A 16,806-nucleotide genomic window follows, 5' to 3' on the forward strand; every position below is an offset into this window, starting at 1 on the left:
GTATGTACACTTTACTAAATAGAAAGATGCCTCAGTAACCCACCAGATTTAAACAACTAAAGTGATCAGATGCCTCACAGTAACTACCTAAGATATACAAGGCAAACACTAGTTTAGTGTTTATGACTAGAAGGTATGTGCTCAGAGTAAACCATCACTCAAAGAGAACATAAAAATTTAGAGAAAACAAGAAATATATGATGAAACAGTATACCATTATGACTTAGGTCAGGGAGTAAGGTCCTTGGGTTAGATCAGTGTCAAAGACCTGTTGTCTAACCCAAAGTCATAAATATTTTCCTCTGCATTTTTTCTTAATTCATACCTTTAGTTTATTACATCTTTAGCTCTATCTCTGATCTAAGATTACTTTTAGGTATGATGTGGGGTCAGAGACTAAACTTTTTATTAATTTAACTAGCTTCATTTGGTTGAGAAAGGTATCCTTTTCCCACTGAATTGCTTTGGTATCTTTGACAACAAATCAATAGGCGAGAAAGATGAGGGTTTATTCTTGGACTTTCAGTTGTTTCATTCACCTGTATTATCTGTTCTTATGCCAGTACCACATTGTCTTTAGTTCAGAGGATAGTTCTAATGATCCTAGAGGAGTGGGGAGGAAAGGAGTAAAGAGAAAGGCAAACGGGAAAATAAATACCTCAATCCTCCGTTTGGCTTTGTCATAAACCCTTTCTTCTTTAGTTCGATCATCATCAGAGTCGTATTCAGATTCTGAACTCATTTCTTTACTTGGTTTTTTATCTAACATTTTCCCTGCTTCTTTCTCATCGGACACCTTTTCATCTTCTTCATCACCTTCACTGCCTTCACTTTCTCCTTCCTCTTCCTCTTCCTCTTCACTCTCTTCCTCTTCACTCTCTTCTTCCTCCTCCTCCTCCTCTTCTTCAGGGTTTTCTTTTACTTCTATATGCACCGTGTTTTCTTCTTTGAGTAAAAAAGATTTTAAAATAAATGAAAGTTAAAAATGGAGATTTCTGTCAAGATTAAGGGGAAATACTAAGGGTGCATTAAGTAAGGCAGTAACATTATAAAACATCATTAATGCTAAATTGTTTTCATGCATCATAAAAGCAAAGCATTGGTCAACATGTTACAATGAAGATTGCCATTTAACAATAAAAACTTAATATATTACTAAGACAACCTAAAGACAGAAAAGGAACACAGTGAGGGGAACAAAATGCTTACAATTTCTTTCCCTTGGAGTCATTTGCTGATTCTGCACTTGATCTTAGCACAAAGGAAGAGAAGCAATGGTCATTTGCTGATTCTAGAGAAGGTGAGCTTAAGCAGTGCTTAGGGGTCCAGGTATTGGGCCTATTAAGGACTCAGGGGGGTAAGGCTGACTACTCTTTATTGTGGGCTAAAATCCTGGGGAACTGCACCCTAGCAGTTAGAATGAATAGAAAATAAACAGGACCTCCCTGTTATTGGCCAATCACCTCCAGATTCTATCAATTCTAAATTTGGAATAAGATGATTCCATATTGCTAGTTCATTCAGAACCCTGGTGGATTGTACACACAATTTTCTCTGGAGAAAGAAAACACCATCCTTGACCTCAAATTATTTTGCAGTTTTACAAGTATAATATCCAGCACAATATATGAAAATAATGAGTCACATGAAAAAACGAATCACAGGATGGAAGCCAGCATACAGAAAACCACAAAATGTCTATACATTGAGGTTATAAAACCAAAATTTAAAAATGACTATGTTTCTAACATCCAGGGAGCAAAAGATTAAAAACTTTAGAAAGTAAAGAACTATAAAAAATAGTTAAATGGAATATCTAAAACTAGAAAACACTGGAGACAAAACTAGGAACCCAAAAGATGGGTTTAACAGGAGAGGAGAAACAGCTGAAGAGAAAATTAGTGAACCAGAAGACAGATGAGAAGAAACAATCTAGAAAGAACCATGGAAATTCAATTATGTGAAAAACACAGAAAAGACGACACATTGTTATAACAGGAAGGTATATCATAGGCATAACTAGAATCCCTGAGAAAAAATAATGGTTCATAACATTGTAAAATGGATAAAAACATAAAACCATACATTGATAAAGCTCTATAGGCAGAATAAATAAAAGGAAACTGACCCTGGCCATATCATAATAAAACTGCTGAAAGCCAAAGACACATGAAAACCTTTGGCTGATATCTGACTTCTCAAAAGAAACCATGAAAGCTAACACAAGGGAATAGTATCTTTAAAATGTTAAAGAGAATTTCAACAAAGAGGTCCTCACCCAATAAATATACCCTTCAAGAATTAAGATGAGATAATGGTATTTTTAGAAAAGCAAAAATGGAATGCCTCACTAACAGATTCATACTAAAGGAAATTCTAAAAGGTGTTCTTCAGGCCAGAAGAAATAATCTCAAATGGAAGGTCAGAGACACAAAAAGAAATGAAACACAACAAAAAGCTTACAATATGAATAAACTTAAGCTATTATGGGATTTAAAACAGAGAATTAAAATAAATGAGAATAATGATATATAAATTGAGAAGTAGATAAATGTTCTTCATGTATTCTGTGGTATGCGTTGTCTGTCTGGAAAGAGGGTAACATTAAACACTAATAGTTCAAATGGAGTAACCACTAAAAGTAAGTGGAAGAGTATACAACTTCCAAGCTCGTGGAAGGAGGAAAATATGGAATTAAAAACAAAACAAAAAAACCCAATCCCAAAAACGGTTAAAAAGGAGAAAAAAAGAAACAGAATAAGGACTAAATAAGATAAAGATAATAAGTATACTTCATTAATTACATCAAGGGTTAAATGTAATGGGCTAAGTGGTCTAGGTAAAATATAAAGATTGACACTCTGGATTTAAAAATCTCAAATATGTTCTATTTAAGGAGACAGAAAAATAAAAATAGAAAAATATCATGTGAATCAAAGCTGGTATAGCCATATCATGTATACTTTAAGGCAAAAGGCATTACTAGAAATAAAAAAATAAAATATAAATAAAACATAATAGAATAACAAATCAGTGCATCAATCCATCAAAAAATGAGTGTACTCACCTAATAATAAAGTACTAAAATATATTAAACAAAATTAACAGAACTCAAGGAGAAACAGACAATTTACAATTAGGGCAGGAGATTTTAACCCACCTCTCTCAGTAACAGAGAAAAAACACACTCCAGAAAAAAAAGAATAAGAAACACTTGAACAAAATGATAAGCAAATCTGATTAAAAACAGTGTACCCTTGAACAATGTGGAAGTTAAAGATGTTTGTCGCCCTGCATAGTCAAAAATCCATGTATAACTTTTGACTCCTCAAAAACCTAACTACTAATAGCCTACCACTGACCGTAAGCCTTAGTAATAACATAAATAGTTGATTAGCACATATTTTCTATGCTATGTGTATTACATACTATATTCCTATAATAAAATAAACCAGAGAAATAATAATGTTATGAATAAAATCTAAAGGGAAATATATTTATAGCACTGTATTTATAAAAACAAAACAAAACAAAACAAAATTTGCATGTGAGTGAACTCCTGGAGTTCAAATCCATGTTGTTCAAGGGTTAACTCTATAGAGAACAAGGCACATAGTACTGCAGAATATAAACTCCTTCCAATCACATATTAAACATTTACAATAATCAACCATGTATTAGGTTGTAAATTAATTCTCAACATATTTCAATTTTTTTAATGTTTATTTATTTTTGAGAGAGAGAAAGAGAGACAGTGTGCAAGGAGAGAAGGGGCAGAGAGAGAGGGAGACACAGAATCTGAAGGAGGCTCCAGGCTCTGAGCTGTCAGCACAGAGCCTGATACAGGGCTCAAACTCACTAACTGCCAGATCATGACCTGAGCCGAAGTCAGATGCTTAACCTACTGAGCCACCCAGGTGCCCCTCTCAACATATTTCAAAAAGATACATTTATGTTCTGTGATCTCAATGAAGTAACAAGAAAAATAATCAGAAAATCCCACTTTTGTAAATTAAAAACTACATTTCTATAAATCAGGTAAAATATATTAAAATGGAAATTACAAATATCATCAGAACTTGTGAAATAGGACTAAAGCTTAAAGAAAAATTTAGTTTTAAAAACATATATTAAGTGTTGGCCAGGATGTGGAAAAAAAGGAACCCTAGTGCACTGTTGGTGGGAATGCAAACTGGTGCAGCCACTGTGGAAAACAGTATGGAGATTCCTCAAAGAGTTAAAAATATAACTATCTTACGATCCAGTAATGACACTACCGGGCACTTACCCCCAAAAAATACAAAAACACTAATTCAAAGGGATACATGTACCCTTATGTTTATAACAGCATTACTTACAATAGCCAAAATATATAAGCAGCCAAAGTATGCACTGATAGATGAATGGATAAAGAAGATGTGGAATATATATACACAACAGAATATTATTCAGCCATAAGAAAGAATGACGTCTTGCCATTTTGCAACAACATGGATGGAGCTAGAGGGTCAACACTAAGTGAAATACATCAGTCGGAGAAAGACAAATATCATGATTTTACTCATATGTGGAATTTAAGAAACAAAACAAATAAGCAAAGGGCATATGAAAGAGAGAAATAGAAAAACCAAGAAAAATACTCTTAACTACAGAGAGCAAACTGATGGTTACCAGAGGCTGGGGAGAGGGTAGGGGTGAATTCAATAGGTGATGGGGATTAAGGAGTGCACTTGTTATGATGAGCACCAGGTGATACACAGGATTGTTGAAACATTATCATACACCTGAAACTAATATAACACTGTATATTAACTGTAATTAAAATGAAAACTTCCAAAAAAAAACCCACCCACATATATTAAGGAAAAAAACTCTAAATAAACAAATATCCATTTTAAGAAGTTAGTGGGGCGCCTGGGTGGCTCAGTCAGTTGAGCATCCGACTTCGGCTCGGGTCATGATCTCACCGTTGGTGGGTTCGAGGCCCGTGTTGGGCTCTGTGCTAACAGCTCGGAGCCTGAAGCCTGCTTCTGATTCTGTCTCCCTCTCTCTGTCCCTCCCCTGCTCATGCTCTGTCTCTCTCTGTCTCTCAAAAATAAATAAATGTATAAAAAAAAAAAAATTTAAGAAGTTAGGGGGAAAAATCAGGAAATTAAAACCAAAGAAAGTAGACTTTAATAATAAATGACAGAAAGTAATGACAAAGAAAAATTGTTTATTCACATTGATTAGGTACCATTTACTTGCATTATCTTTGTATTATGTTTTAAGTTAAAGGGGCTTTTGGTAGGCTACCTTTAATAACCTAATCCCATTTATAACATCATACTGAAATATATATATATGTATACATATTTTAAAGTTTATTTTTGAGAGGGAGAGTGTGCACACAGGGGAGGGGCACAGAGAGAGGCAGAGACAGGCACCCAATGTGGGGCTTGAACTCGTGAACCATGAGAACACGACCTGAGGTAAAATCAAGAGTCGGGACACAACCAAATGAGCCATCCAGGCGCCACTGAAAAAATGTATTTTAAATCCTAGGATCTTCTGAAAAACCATTTATTCATAAAATGAGGATCCACATAAGGATTTAGGAACCATGGCAATGGAGAAATCAAGACTGGTTTTTATTCTCAGAAATGTTCATATGGCTTTCATCATCAGAAGACTGACCATTCCTTTAAATATACACACCTCTAATTACCACGAGATTTATCAATGTGTACTTATAAGCTATTCACCTTTTTCTCTCTCCTCATCACTGGCCATAGCTTCCCAATCATCCAATCCAGCATCTTCAGTTTCTTCTTCCTCTTCTGTAAATAAAGATTTTTGTTAGAAATCATCTAGAAATAGGGAATTGCTTTTAGAAAAAAGTAGAAAATTATGCTGACATTAAAAATGTTTTCATTATGCAAAAACATATATACAATCTCATTATCTTTGAATTATTTTTTCAATATAGCTAGCATGTTATAATTTACTATTACCAAATGCTGCACAATTACCCAGAATTTTGAATACATGAAATTACACTTAATCCAGATTTCATATTTGACATAATTAAATATTTGACATAATATTTGACATATTAGAAACTCAGACATTTAAATGTTTTGTTAGATTTTGAAAAGGGTAGATGGTCATACTCCTAGGTTCTTGAGCAAAAATGAAATTTCACAAGAGTCCCCTCACCTTATCTAGTCTTGCTTTCTGCATTTTCAGTTACCCACAGTCAACTGTGGTCTGGAAGCAGACAATCCTCCTTCTTAACATGGTCAGGAGGTCAACAGTAGTTTAACATTACATCACAGTGCCTACATCACTCATCTCACTTCATCTCATCATGTGAGTGTTTTGTCATATCACATCATCACAAGAAGAGTACAGTACAATATTTTAAAAGAGAAAGACTACATTCACATAACTTTTCATACAGTATATCATTCTGATTGTTCATGTTATTACTCATTACTGTTCTTTTCTTACGTGCCTAATTTATAAGTTAAACTCTATCACATCTATGTATGTAAAGGAGAAAACATAGTATATACAGAATTCAGTACTATCTGCTGTTTCAGGCATCCACCGGGTGTCTTGGAGCATATCCCCTGCAGATAAGAGGGGACTTACTGCATCTCCATTTTGATGTTTCAAACTTCTACTTCATACCTAAGAATTTACTACTTATTTTATTGCTTTAACCTCTACAGATACATACAAATACTACTTAAATTATATAGCTGTAGGTACAAAGCTACACCTCTACTCCAGTTGAAAATAAGAATAGAATATCTGCTGACAATCCAAAAGTATCCAAAAAGGTATAATTTTGAATTCAAGATTTAATATTCTCAATATTAATGACTCTTTTTTATGAAATCCAATAAAGCAAAACTATTCTCAAATCATAGGACATGTGGTATTTGCTTCCCTGTAATAATTATTACTTGACAACAAGTTTGGTTGAGTCATCTTGAGGAAAAGAAAATGAGTCAGGTACATGTACCCAAAACATCCTTCTAAATTAACAATTCTTTCTACTGCTACAAATGTCACCTAAAATAATGGACTGCTATTAAGTGTATCAACCTGAATTCCTCTAATGTCATCATGTTAAGCTGAGTTGTGCCAAGTAAATGATCCGTTTTATACCAAGAACAGAAGGGGAGAAAGAAGGAAAGGAACCAGAAATGATATCTTTCACTAGTGTGGGTCAGTCTTGACATTCTCTTGCTTTTTATTCCCAATCCAAACTTTACAATATGGAGCTTCTCTTGATATTATTACCACACATTTAGTTAACCTCTGGCTCTATCAATACGTAGTCTAATGAATTAGAACAATGTTTATCTTAAACAAACAAAAAAAAAAAGCCAAAGATTTTTCTCCAACCTCAAAACACACACACACACAATGAATAAACAATCCTCTTATTGATTTAGTAAATAGAAGTTGACCTCCAAGGAGGTTTAAAAATGCCAATTTTTATGACTCTTAAATAGTTCTCATTAAAATGCTACCAATTTGTTTCCAAAGGATTAAATAAAGAACTTCAGGTCTTCTTGGCACCACCTAAGATTTCTGACCCAAAATGAAAACATCAGAAAAAAATCTAAAAACTTCTATCCTCTCTACATTTTACTGACACTATTAAAAAGAAACTGACTCAAATCTACACTTTTTCAAAATGGAAATGGAAAGGAATGGTTTAGAGAAAAGAAAAGAAGTATGAAAAAGACCATCCTGCCAGATATTTGGTTTCCCCACACTAATAATGACTAGACAACTTCTGACACACCAATGCTATTTAATAGGAAGCAATTAGTCAGTGCTACTGGCCTGGTTCAACAGGAGGTGGTGTCTCTTCCTTTTCTGGTACTCCTTGTTCTACCACTTCTACAGCAGCATTTAATTCTATTGGTTCAGACACTGAAAACAAGGCAGAAACCAAGTTAACAATACTTTTTCAGTGCATAATTTCTGTTAGGATACTCTGTTAAGTACTGAATAAAACCAATAGTACAAACTTGAATTCTTCAGCACGTTTAGAAAATGTTTAAATATCAGTCATATATTTTACAGGAAACAGAGTTTCTTTCTATTCAAGGAATAGAATGGAAAATTACAAAAAGGTTGAGAAGGAAACAAAGGAAAAATAAGAATGATAATTAAGAATAGTTTTTGGGTACGATCTAGGTTTTTCGAACAAAAGCACTTTTCCATTAACCTGTCATTTAAATCAGCTGAGAATGATTAACAATAATAGGAAATACGGTATAGTAAGTTTCAATATGTAATTCTGATTTCCAGTTTCTTTAAAAGACATTGTTTTGAATGTTGTAGGAGAAAGTCAAACAAAATTTAAAAAAATTTTTTTAACGTTTATTCAGTTTTTGGTAGAGAGAGACAGAGCGTGAGTGGGGGAAGGGCAGAGAGAGAGGGAGACACAGAATCCAAAGCAGGCTCTAGGTTCTGAACTGACAGCACAGAGCCTGACACGGAGCTTGAACTCACAGACCGTGAGATCATGACCTGAGCCGAAGTCAGACGCTTAACCGACTTGAGCCACCCAGGCGCCCCCAAAATATTTTTAAGTCATAGGTCACTTTGTATACAAACCTTCTTTATTTTCTAGCTGCTGTAGTGTTTTTTTCTTCTTTTTATCTTCATAAATTGGCCTTTTCTTTGGCAAAGAGTCTTTTGATGGCACTTCAACACCTAAGTGATAAGAATGAAAAACTTTAGACTTATGCTATTTGCATATCATTTAAGAAATGCTACTTGAAAAGGTAACATTTTATTCACCCCAGAGATACATACCTTGAAATATAAAAGAACATTCATGGAAAAATCTTTTTTATATAAGATATTGTAAAATATACATACACTAAAATTCTACTTTCTTGGTGTCCAGTTCTGTGACTTTTGACAGATGAGCAGAGTTATTAAACACAAGATGAAGAACAATTCCATCACCCTAGGCTGTTCTGTGTAGTCAAACCCTACTTACATCCTTGCAACCACCTATCTGTTCTCTTTCCCAAAAGATTTTTTTCCAAAATATCACAGAAATTAAACCTTCTAGTCTGGGCTGCTGTCATCATAATGGATTTTAGAGTCATCCTCGTGTGTACTAATACTTCATTTCTTTTTATTGCTGAGTAGCATTCTATTGTTAAGTATATACTACAGTTCCATTATCTTTTAGACAACTGATGGACATTTGAGTTGTTTCCAGTTTTTGACAATTACGAATAAAGCTGCTACAAACATTTGTATGCAGGTTTCTATGTGAACATTTCTTTGTGGTAAATATTTTGAAGTGGGAATGATGGGACATTATGTAAATAGGTATTTAATTTTGTAAGAAACTGCCAACTGTTTTCCAAATTGGCTTTACCATTTTGCATTCCAACCAGTAAAGTAGGTGAGTTCCAATGTTCTGTATACTTGCCAGAAAAAGATGTTTTAAATGTAAGTATTTCAATAAATATGTAGTGAAAGCTCATGGTGGTCTTAATTTGAATTTCCATAATGACTAATGTTAAACATTCTTTTCATTGCTTATAGTTTAAGTTTCTGTTCAAATCTTTTGCCCATTTTTAAATAGGGTTGTTGCTTTTCTTATTGTTGAATACAGAGTTATCTTCTCATATTCTGCATATTAATCCTTTGTCAGATACGTGATTTTGAGGTACTGTCTCTGAACTGTCTCAATGGTGTCTTTTGCAGAACAAGTTTTTAACTGGACTTCCTCAAATTTGTTCCTTTTATGAATTATGCTTTTGAAGTTAAACTAATCACTAACACAAGGTCACAAAGACTTTCTACTATGTTTTCCCCTAAAGTTTTATAGTTGTACATTTTATATTTAGATTTATGATCTTTTTTGTGTTAATTTTTATTTAATGAGATTTAGGACGAGGCTTTTGGGTTTTTGTTTTTGCATACAGATTCCCAATTGTATCAGTTGTTGCTAATACTGTATTTTACTTAATAAACTGCCTTTTACCTATGACAGAAAAAAACAAACTGACCATATACAGACTATTATATTGATCTATTTGTCTTTATTGCTGCTTTTGCCATTATCACACTGTACTGATGACTGCAGCTTTACAGTAAGTCTTGAAATCAGGTACAATATTCTGAGTCTTTCAAGTATATTCTTTTCAAAATTATTTTGGCCATTCTAACTCCTTCATCTCTTCATACACACTTTAGAAATAGCTTATAGATACTCATAAAATATCCTACCGCTGACTGGGATTGCACTGAATCTACAGATCATTTCGGAGAACTGATTATCTTAACAATATCGTTTTCCTATCCATGAATGCAACATTTCTCCATTTACAAAGTTCTCTGATTATTTTCGTCAGTTTTTTTTTTTATAGTTTTCAGCATATAGGTCCCACAAATATTAGAATTATAACTGTTTCAATGTATTTTTGGGGTGGGGTGCTATTGTAAATAATATGGTTTTGATTTTCAGCTGTTAATGGCTAGCATACAGATATACAATTGGTATTTGCATGCTGGCCCTATCTATAACTTTGTTAATCTCACTTATTGGTTGTAGGGTTTCATGTTTTTTCAGTGGTATCTCACAGTAGTTTCTATGTAAACAATTGTCATCTGTAAATAGAGTTTTACTTCTTCCTTTCAATCTGTATGTCTTTTACTTTTTTTTCTTTCTTTCCCCTAATTACAACTCTAGGATGTTCCAGTACAATGTGGAATGATTGTGGTGAGAATGGACATCCTTGCCTTAATTACAATATTAGGGTTTAGCAGCCATAATTCATCATTAAGTGCAACAACTGTGTATTTTTTTTGTAGATCTCTTTTAGCAAAATAAGGAACTTTTCTATTTTGTGAATTTCTATCATATTTGCTTACTGAATTTTGTCAAATGATTTTTCTGCATCCATGTAGTTTTGCTTCTTTAAACACATTTACTGGTTTTCAAAATGGAACCAGCCTTCACTCCCAGGATAAAATCCACTTCGTCATGATAGATTTTAAGTTTTGATAGTTTGTGTCTTTTAAGGAATGGCCCTATTTTATCTTAAGCTTTTCAATCTATTAGCACAGAGCTGTTCATTATATTGCTTTATCATTTTAACACCTGGAAATCTGTAATGATGATATCCCTCCCCACTCTTTCCTCATGGTATCAGTAATTTGTGTCTTGTCTCTTTTTTCTTCTTAGCCCATCTAGAAGTTTATCATTTTTATTGATCTTTTCAAAGTACTAACTTTTGGTTTCAATGATTCTCTATTAAGTCTTGTTTTAAACTACATTGTTTTCTGCATTTTTCTTTGTCTTTTTTTCTTTTTTAGTTTAAATGGGAAGCTTAGACTATTGATTTGAGACCTTCTTTTTCTAAAACAAGCATTTTAATACTACAAATTCCCCTCTAAGAACTGCTTTAGCTGCACCCCACAAATTTTAATATGCTGTGTTTTCCTTCTTTTTTTTTTTTCTTCTAATTCAAGATATTTTCTAATTTTCAATAAGAGTTTCTCCTGGGCTCAGGGGTTAATAAGAAATGTGGTTTGATTTCTAAATATTTACTGATTTTGTAGATATATTTCTATTATTCATTTCTAGTTTAATTCTGTTTTGGTCCCTCAGAAAACACTGTAAGATTTCAAATCTTTTAAATGTTTTAGGATTTATTTTATGGCTCCCCAAAAATGGTCTATTTTGGTGAATGTTTGTGAACTTGTAGTTAGGTACACATAAGATTGTTATAAAGTTATGAGGCATTCACTTTTTATCATATGCAATGTAGGTCTTTATTTTTGGTAATTTTACTTGTTCTGAAGCTTTCTTTTGGTATCTGTTTTTACCATTTTATCTATATCAGTACACTTAAAGTAGATTTACTGCAGACAGCACATAGCTAGCTGGCTCTTGGTTTCTGACAGTCTCTTTTAATTGATATCTTTAGACTATTCATATTTTAATTATTAATGCAGTTGGTTTTAAGTCTATCATTTTATTATTTGATTTGTTACCTCCGTTTTCCATTTCCCTTTTCACCTTCTCCTGCTTTCTTGTGGATTATTTGAATATACTTTAGATTTCCTTTTTAATTTATCTACTTTTAGTTTTAATCTTATTTAATGGCTGCTACAGAAATTAGAACATTTATAACAGACTTTCCACAGTATACTTAGAATCAGTATTTTACCTGGTACATACATGAGCCATAGAGGTAAATCTGGGTCTTGGGCACTGGTTTATATCATGGATTAGTTCTTAAAGTTTTGACTATCCTTTTTTGGGTCTCTTCTAAACACACAGAACTATATAGTAAGCCTAGGATTTATGTCCATTCAGCAACAGAATTATAGGATTCTTCTGTCACTTCTCCCCCACCCTGCAATTTCCCCTACACTCTCTGGCTCCCAGGAGCCCCTCTCGTCCCTCTGGCCAAAAAATATGAGGTACTCTCAGAACTTTACCCTTTATGTTTTGAAGTTCCATTTAAGTGGAGCTGCTATTTGGCCTCAAAAGTTAAAAAAAAAAAAAGGGGGGGGGGGGAGTCCCTTCAAACTCTTCAGACATCAGAGACCCCTTTCCCTGACTCCTCTCTTCAAAAAGAAGTAACCATGTGTGCACCACTCTGTTTTAAAAATAATGATCATTCGGAACGCCTGGGTGGCTCAGTTGGTTAAGCATCCGACTTCGGCTCAGGTGATGATCTCGCAAGTTTGTGAATTTGAGCCCCACATCGGGCTCTGTGCTGATAGCTCAGAGCCTAGAGCCTGCTTCAGATTCTGTGTCTCCCTCTCTCTCTGCCCTTCTTCACTTGTGTTCTCGTTCTCTCTCTCTCTCAAAATAAATAAATATTAAAAAAATTCTCACTAAAAAAAAAAATAATGATCATTCAACAATGTATACAATTCAAAGTGAACAAAGAAATTTAAGAATTTTACAGCGGTGCGTGGATGGCCTAGTGGGTTAAGCGTCCAACTCTTGATTTGGGGTCAGGTCATCTCATGGTTTGTGGGATCAAGCCCTGTGCAGGGCTCTGCGTTGACAATGCAGAGCCTGCTTGGGAGTCTCTCTCCCTGCCTCTCCCCCTACTTGTGCTCCCTAGCTCACTCTCTCTCAAAATAAATAAGCTTTAAAAATTTTGTAAAAATATATAAAGAATTTCACAGCTGAAAGGACAGAAATTCTACAACTCCTTTTCCCACATCTCCCACAAGGTCCACAAAAACCTTCACTAGCTCTACTTCATAAATTTTGGACTATGAACTGAAACAGACAATAAAAATTAGAAAATCCAAAGTGAAGCCACAGTTGAAAAAAAAGGTAAATTCTACCTTTAATCTATCCTTTTCACTTCAGAATAAATGCCTCTAACAATCTGACAGAAACAAGAGAAATTAAAAGTAGATCCTAATTTTTTTTTAACGTTTATTTATTTTTGAGAGAGAGAGAGAGAGAGAGAGAGAGACAGAGCATGAATGGGGGAGGGTCAGAGAGAGGGAGACACAGAATCTGAAACAGGCTCCAGGCTCTGAGCTGTCAGCACAGAGCCCAATGCGGGGCTCAAACTCACGGACCGCAAAATCATGACCCGACCCGAAGTCGGCCGCCCAACTGACTGAACCATCCAGGCGTCCCAGAGTAGATCCTAATTTAACACCTATTCTTCCAAATACTTTACTAGTAATGAAAAATATGCTACTATTTATATGCCTTTTCATCATCAATATAATTAATCAGCCTTGTTTGTCTTGAATTCTCCAATTTAAGCACTAAAGTAACAAGACATGGCAAATAAATAGCATCAGGTAACCTCCAGCATGTTTCAGAGTAATATGGTCACTGATCTCTATTTAAACATTTAACATAAACATACTTAAAAATGTGTATTTTGGTCTTTGAAAGATACAGTGAAAACATGACACTCACAAAATGTTTTCTTTGTAATGAATTCACAAATAAGATGAAAATTAAGTGCACAGTAAATAGAATAATGCCTCCCCCTGCCCCAAAACATCCAGGTCTTAATCCCCAAGACATGTGAATATGTTACCTAACATGGCAAAAAAGACACTGCAGATGTGAATAAGCCTAAGGACTTGAGATGAGAGACATTATCCTGGATTATCCAAGTGAGCCCAACCTAATCAACTGCATGAGATCCTTTAAAAATAAAGAACCTTTCTCTGAGGTACAGGCTGAAGTCAGAGGATGATGTACCCATGGAAAAATAGTCAGCATTATGCAATACTGATGGCTCTGAAGATGAAAGAAGGGCATCATGAACCAAGTAATATGAATGCCTCTAGAAGACAACAAGGGAATTTGTTCTACCCTAGAAACTCCAGAAAGGAATGCAGGCCTGCCAACACCTTAAACCAGTGAGACCCACATCAGACATCTGATTTAGAGAATTTCAAAGTAATAAATTTTGTGTCTTTTTAGGCTACTAAATTTGTTACAATACAAATAAAAAACTAAGTATAACAGAAGTTTCATTACCATTACAAAACAAAGTCATTAAGTTTACTTTTTTTCAACTATGGCCAGCTTCACAGCTGGTCAAAAGCTGGTCAAAAGTAAGATTCAATGAGAAAGTGACTTATCCAAAATGAAAAGGTTAGTGTCAGATCACAAATCTGTTTTTATTTGAATTCATGGTTCTTACTATCCAGTTTTGAACACTTCATATTTTCTCTTAAATAGAGCAAACAAACAAATTTTGTCAAATTAAGACATGGCAGTACAAACCAATGTCAAATCTGATCTGCAAGTAACATTACTGAATCTGAGGAGAATACGTCTTCATCAGTCAACAGTTACTAGTAAATCCCAGACATGGAATGGTTCTCTATTACAATCCTTCCTCTCCATTCCTATAACAAACTCCTAAGAGAGGTTACTTTCCATTTGCTGGATTACTGACATAGTCTCACATAGGGCAGAAATTTTATAAAACAATAAAAACTATTTACTGTGGGGTCTTGAATGAAGTCATTAACAGAAGGAGATCACTTAAAATGTTCTTAACTTTAAAGTACTGAATGAACGCATGTATGTAAGTAATGAGATTGGCCAGAATTATAAAATCAGAGCTATCATTTGGTAAGACAAACTAAAATAAAAGGATAAAGCCAGCTGACAATGTGGAGATAATCCAGTTGACCAGAGATATCCCTGCCCAGCAGCCTACCCCTAGTAAGTAAAAGCAGGGACCTGGGAGGGGAAACTGTAAGTTAGATGAACTGAAGGGTGGTCACAACAACACTGCAGACTTAATCAACAGACTATTCTTCGAGTTAGGGAATGTTTAATAAACTATTATATTTGTAGTCAACATCAACGTGTGTGTTCAGATATTCCATTCACCTTGCAAACTGAGATTATTACAATCAAATTCACACAGAAACTCTTTGCCTGAAGTGAATTAATTTCAAATTATTTGTAAAGTACTTCCTATACAGTTAGTAGTTAATAGGCTAAAGGCTATAGAACTGACTGAAAATGCTATCTGCTACACAATTCAGAGTAATTATCAGAAAACACCGGCAGATACCTACACTCTCAAACACATTTTGGGCTCAATAAATAAGTTTTATATTGTTCTAGGTAATGAATGTGGTACCTGATCTTTACCCAACAAGGTAGCTTTGAAAGATACGGTGAAACAAAACACTGTAGCTTCTTTTGAGATGACTCAATGAGCATACTATGGAGGCCTTTAATATCAAGCTAAGGAGCTTGGACTTTTTATCAATACATAGGGAATCAGTAAGAGGACAAATATTGAGCAACATTATGAAAAATAAGAGCCCAAGGGGAGAGATGCCACTTGAGAGACCATCTCTTCCAAACCCGTCCTAATGATCATCATATTAAATTACAGGGGGGGTTCTTGGCTAGCTCTTGATCTTAGGGTCATGAGTTCAAGCCCCACATTGGGGGCAGTGTCTACTTAATTATAATTTTCATCTAATCTCATAAGTACAAGTCAAACTACTCCATAAAACATTTCTAAGAATGGAAAATTATTCCCTGCTTGGTCCCATCCCAATTTCTACATGAGTGCTTTTAGACATCCAAATAGTCACCAGTCAAATCTCGTAGCTGGGTGCTAGTTGTACTCATATTTGTTCTCTAATTTCATCTTTTAAAAACTACATCCCCAATTAAGAATAAACTTTTTGATCCAAGTACTGTGTTTCTCTACATTTACTGCTGCCAGCTGAACATATAATGCATAATAAAGAGGTGGTCACACAGATCAGTTTAAATCTCAGCTCCATGACACTGGGCAAACAGTTTAAACTTGGAGTTTGGGAATGAATGATGGGAATGAAAATACTTATTAGATTCTTATAAGGAAAGAGACAATGTCAAAGGTTTATGACAATATCAGTTACTTAATAAATACGCAATAAATGGTACCTATTACTGTAATTATAGCAAAAGCACCAAAATTAGTCATATAAAAATCTGTGAAATGTAAGAACAAGAAATTAAGAGAGGTCTTCTTCTCAATATTCTTCTCAATGGAGCAGAGAAACTATTTTAATTCATCTTATCTGTCAGAAACATAATTACACGTCCAGATTACAGTCTCTAAACTAAAAAAACTAGGGCTCCTTGTATAAACAGGTGATTTCAGGTCTAGGGCAGAAAATGTGTAAGATGTACCATAGATACCTTATTGTGTTAGAAAGTGAGGTAGAGGTCAAAGAATACTGTGGTTGTGTGGAAAAAATCAGAGGGACCAACCTAAATGAGGTCTCGCTGGCCAAAGATTGGAC

General features: G+C 34.4%; 1 protein-coding gene across 3 annotated transcripts in view; it reads right to left on the reverse strand.

The window, feature by feature from the left end:
• EIF5B (eukaryotic translation initiation factor 5B) overlaps positions 1 to 16,806 on the reverse strand; it is a 93,966-nt gene that overhangs the window by 35,634 nt on the left and 41,526 nt on the right. For 2 of the 3 annotated variants that reach the window (XM_047851171.1, XM_047851173.1), the window contains 4 exons: positions 8,626 to 8,724; positions 7,846 to 7,935; positions 5,745 to 5,819; positions 659 to 945 (listed from right to left, as the gene is read on the reverse strand). In XM_047851171.1, coding sequence (XP_047707127.1) covers positions 659 to 945; positions 5,745 to 5,819; positions 7,846 to 7,935; positions 8,626 to 8,724 — 551 coding nt within the window. The remainder of the gene's footprint in view (positions 1 to 658; positions 946 to 5,744; positions 5,820 to 7,845; positions 7,936 to 8,625; positions 8,725 to 16,806) is intronic. The other variant, XM_047851172.1, reaches the window with a different exon arrangement.

The sequence above is a fragment of the Prionailurus viverrinus genome, chromosome A3 (assembly GCF_022837055.1).
Source record: "Prionailurus viverrinus isolate Anna chromosome A3, UM_Priviv_1.0, whole genome shotgun sequence".
NCBI lineage: Eukaryota > Metazoa > Chordata > Mammalia > Carnivora > Felidae > Prionailurus > Prionailurus viverrinus.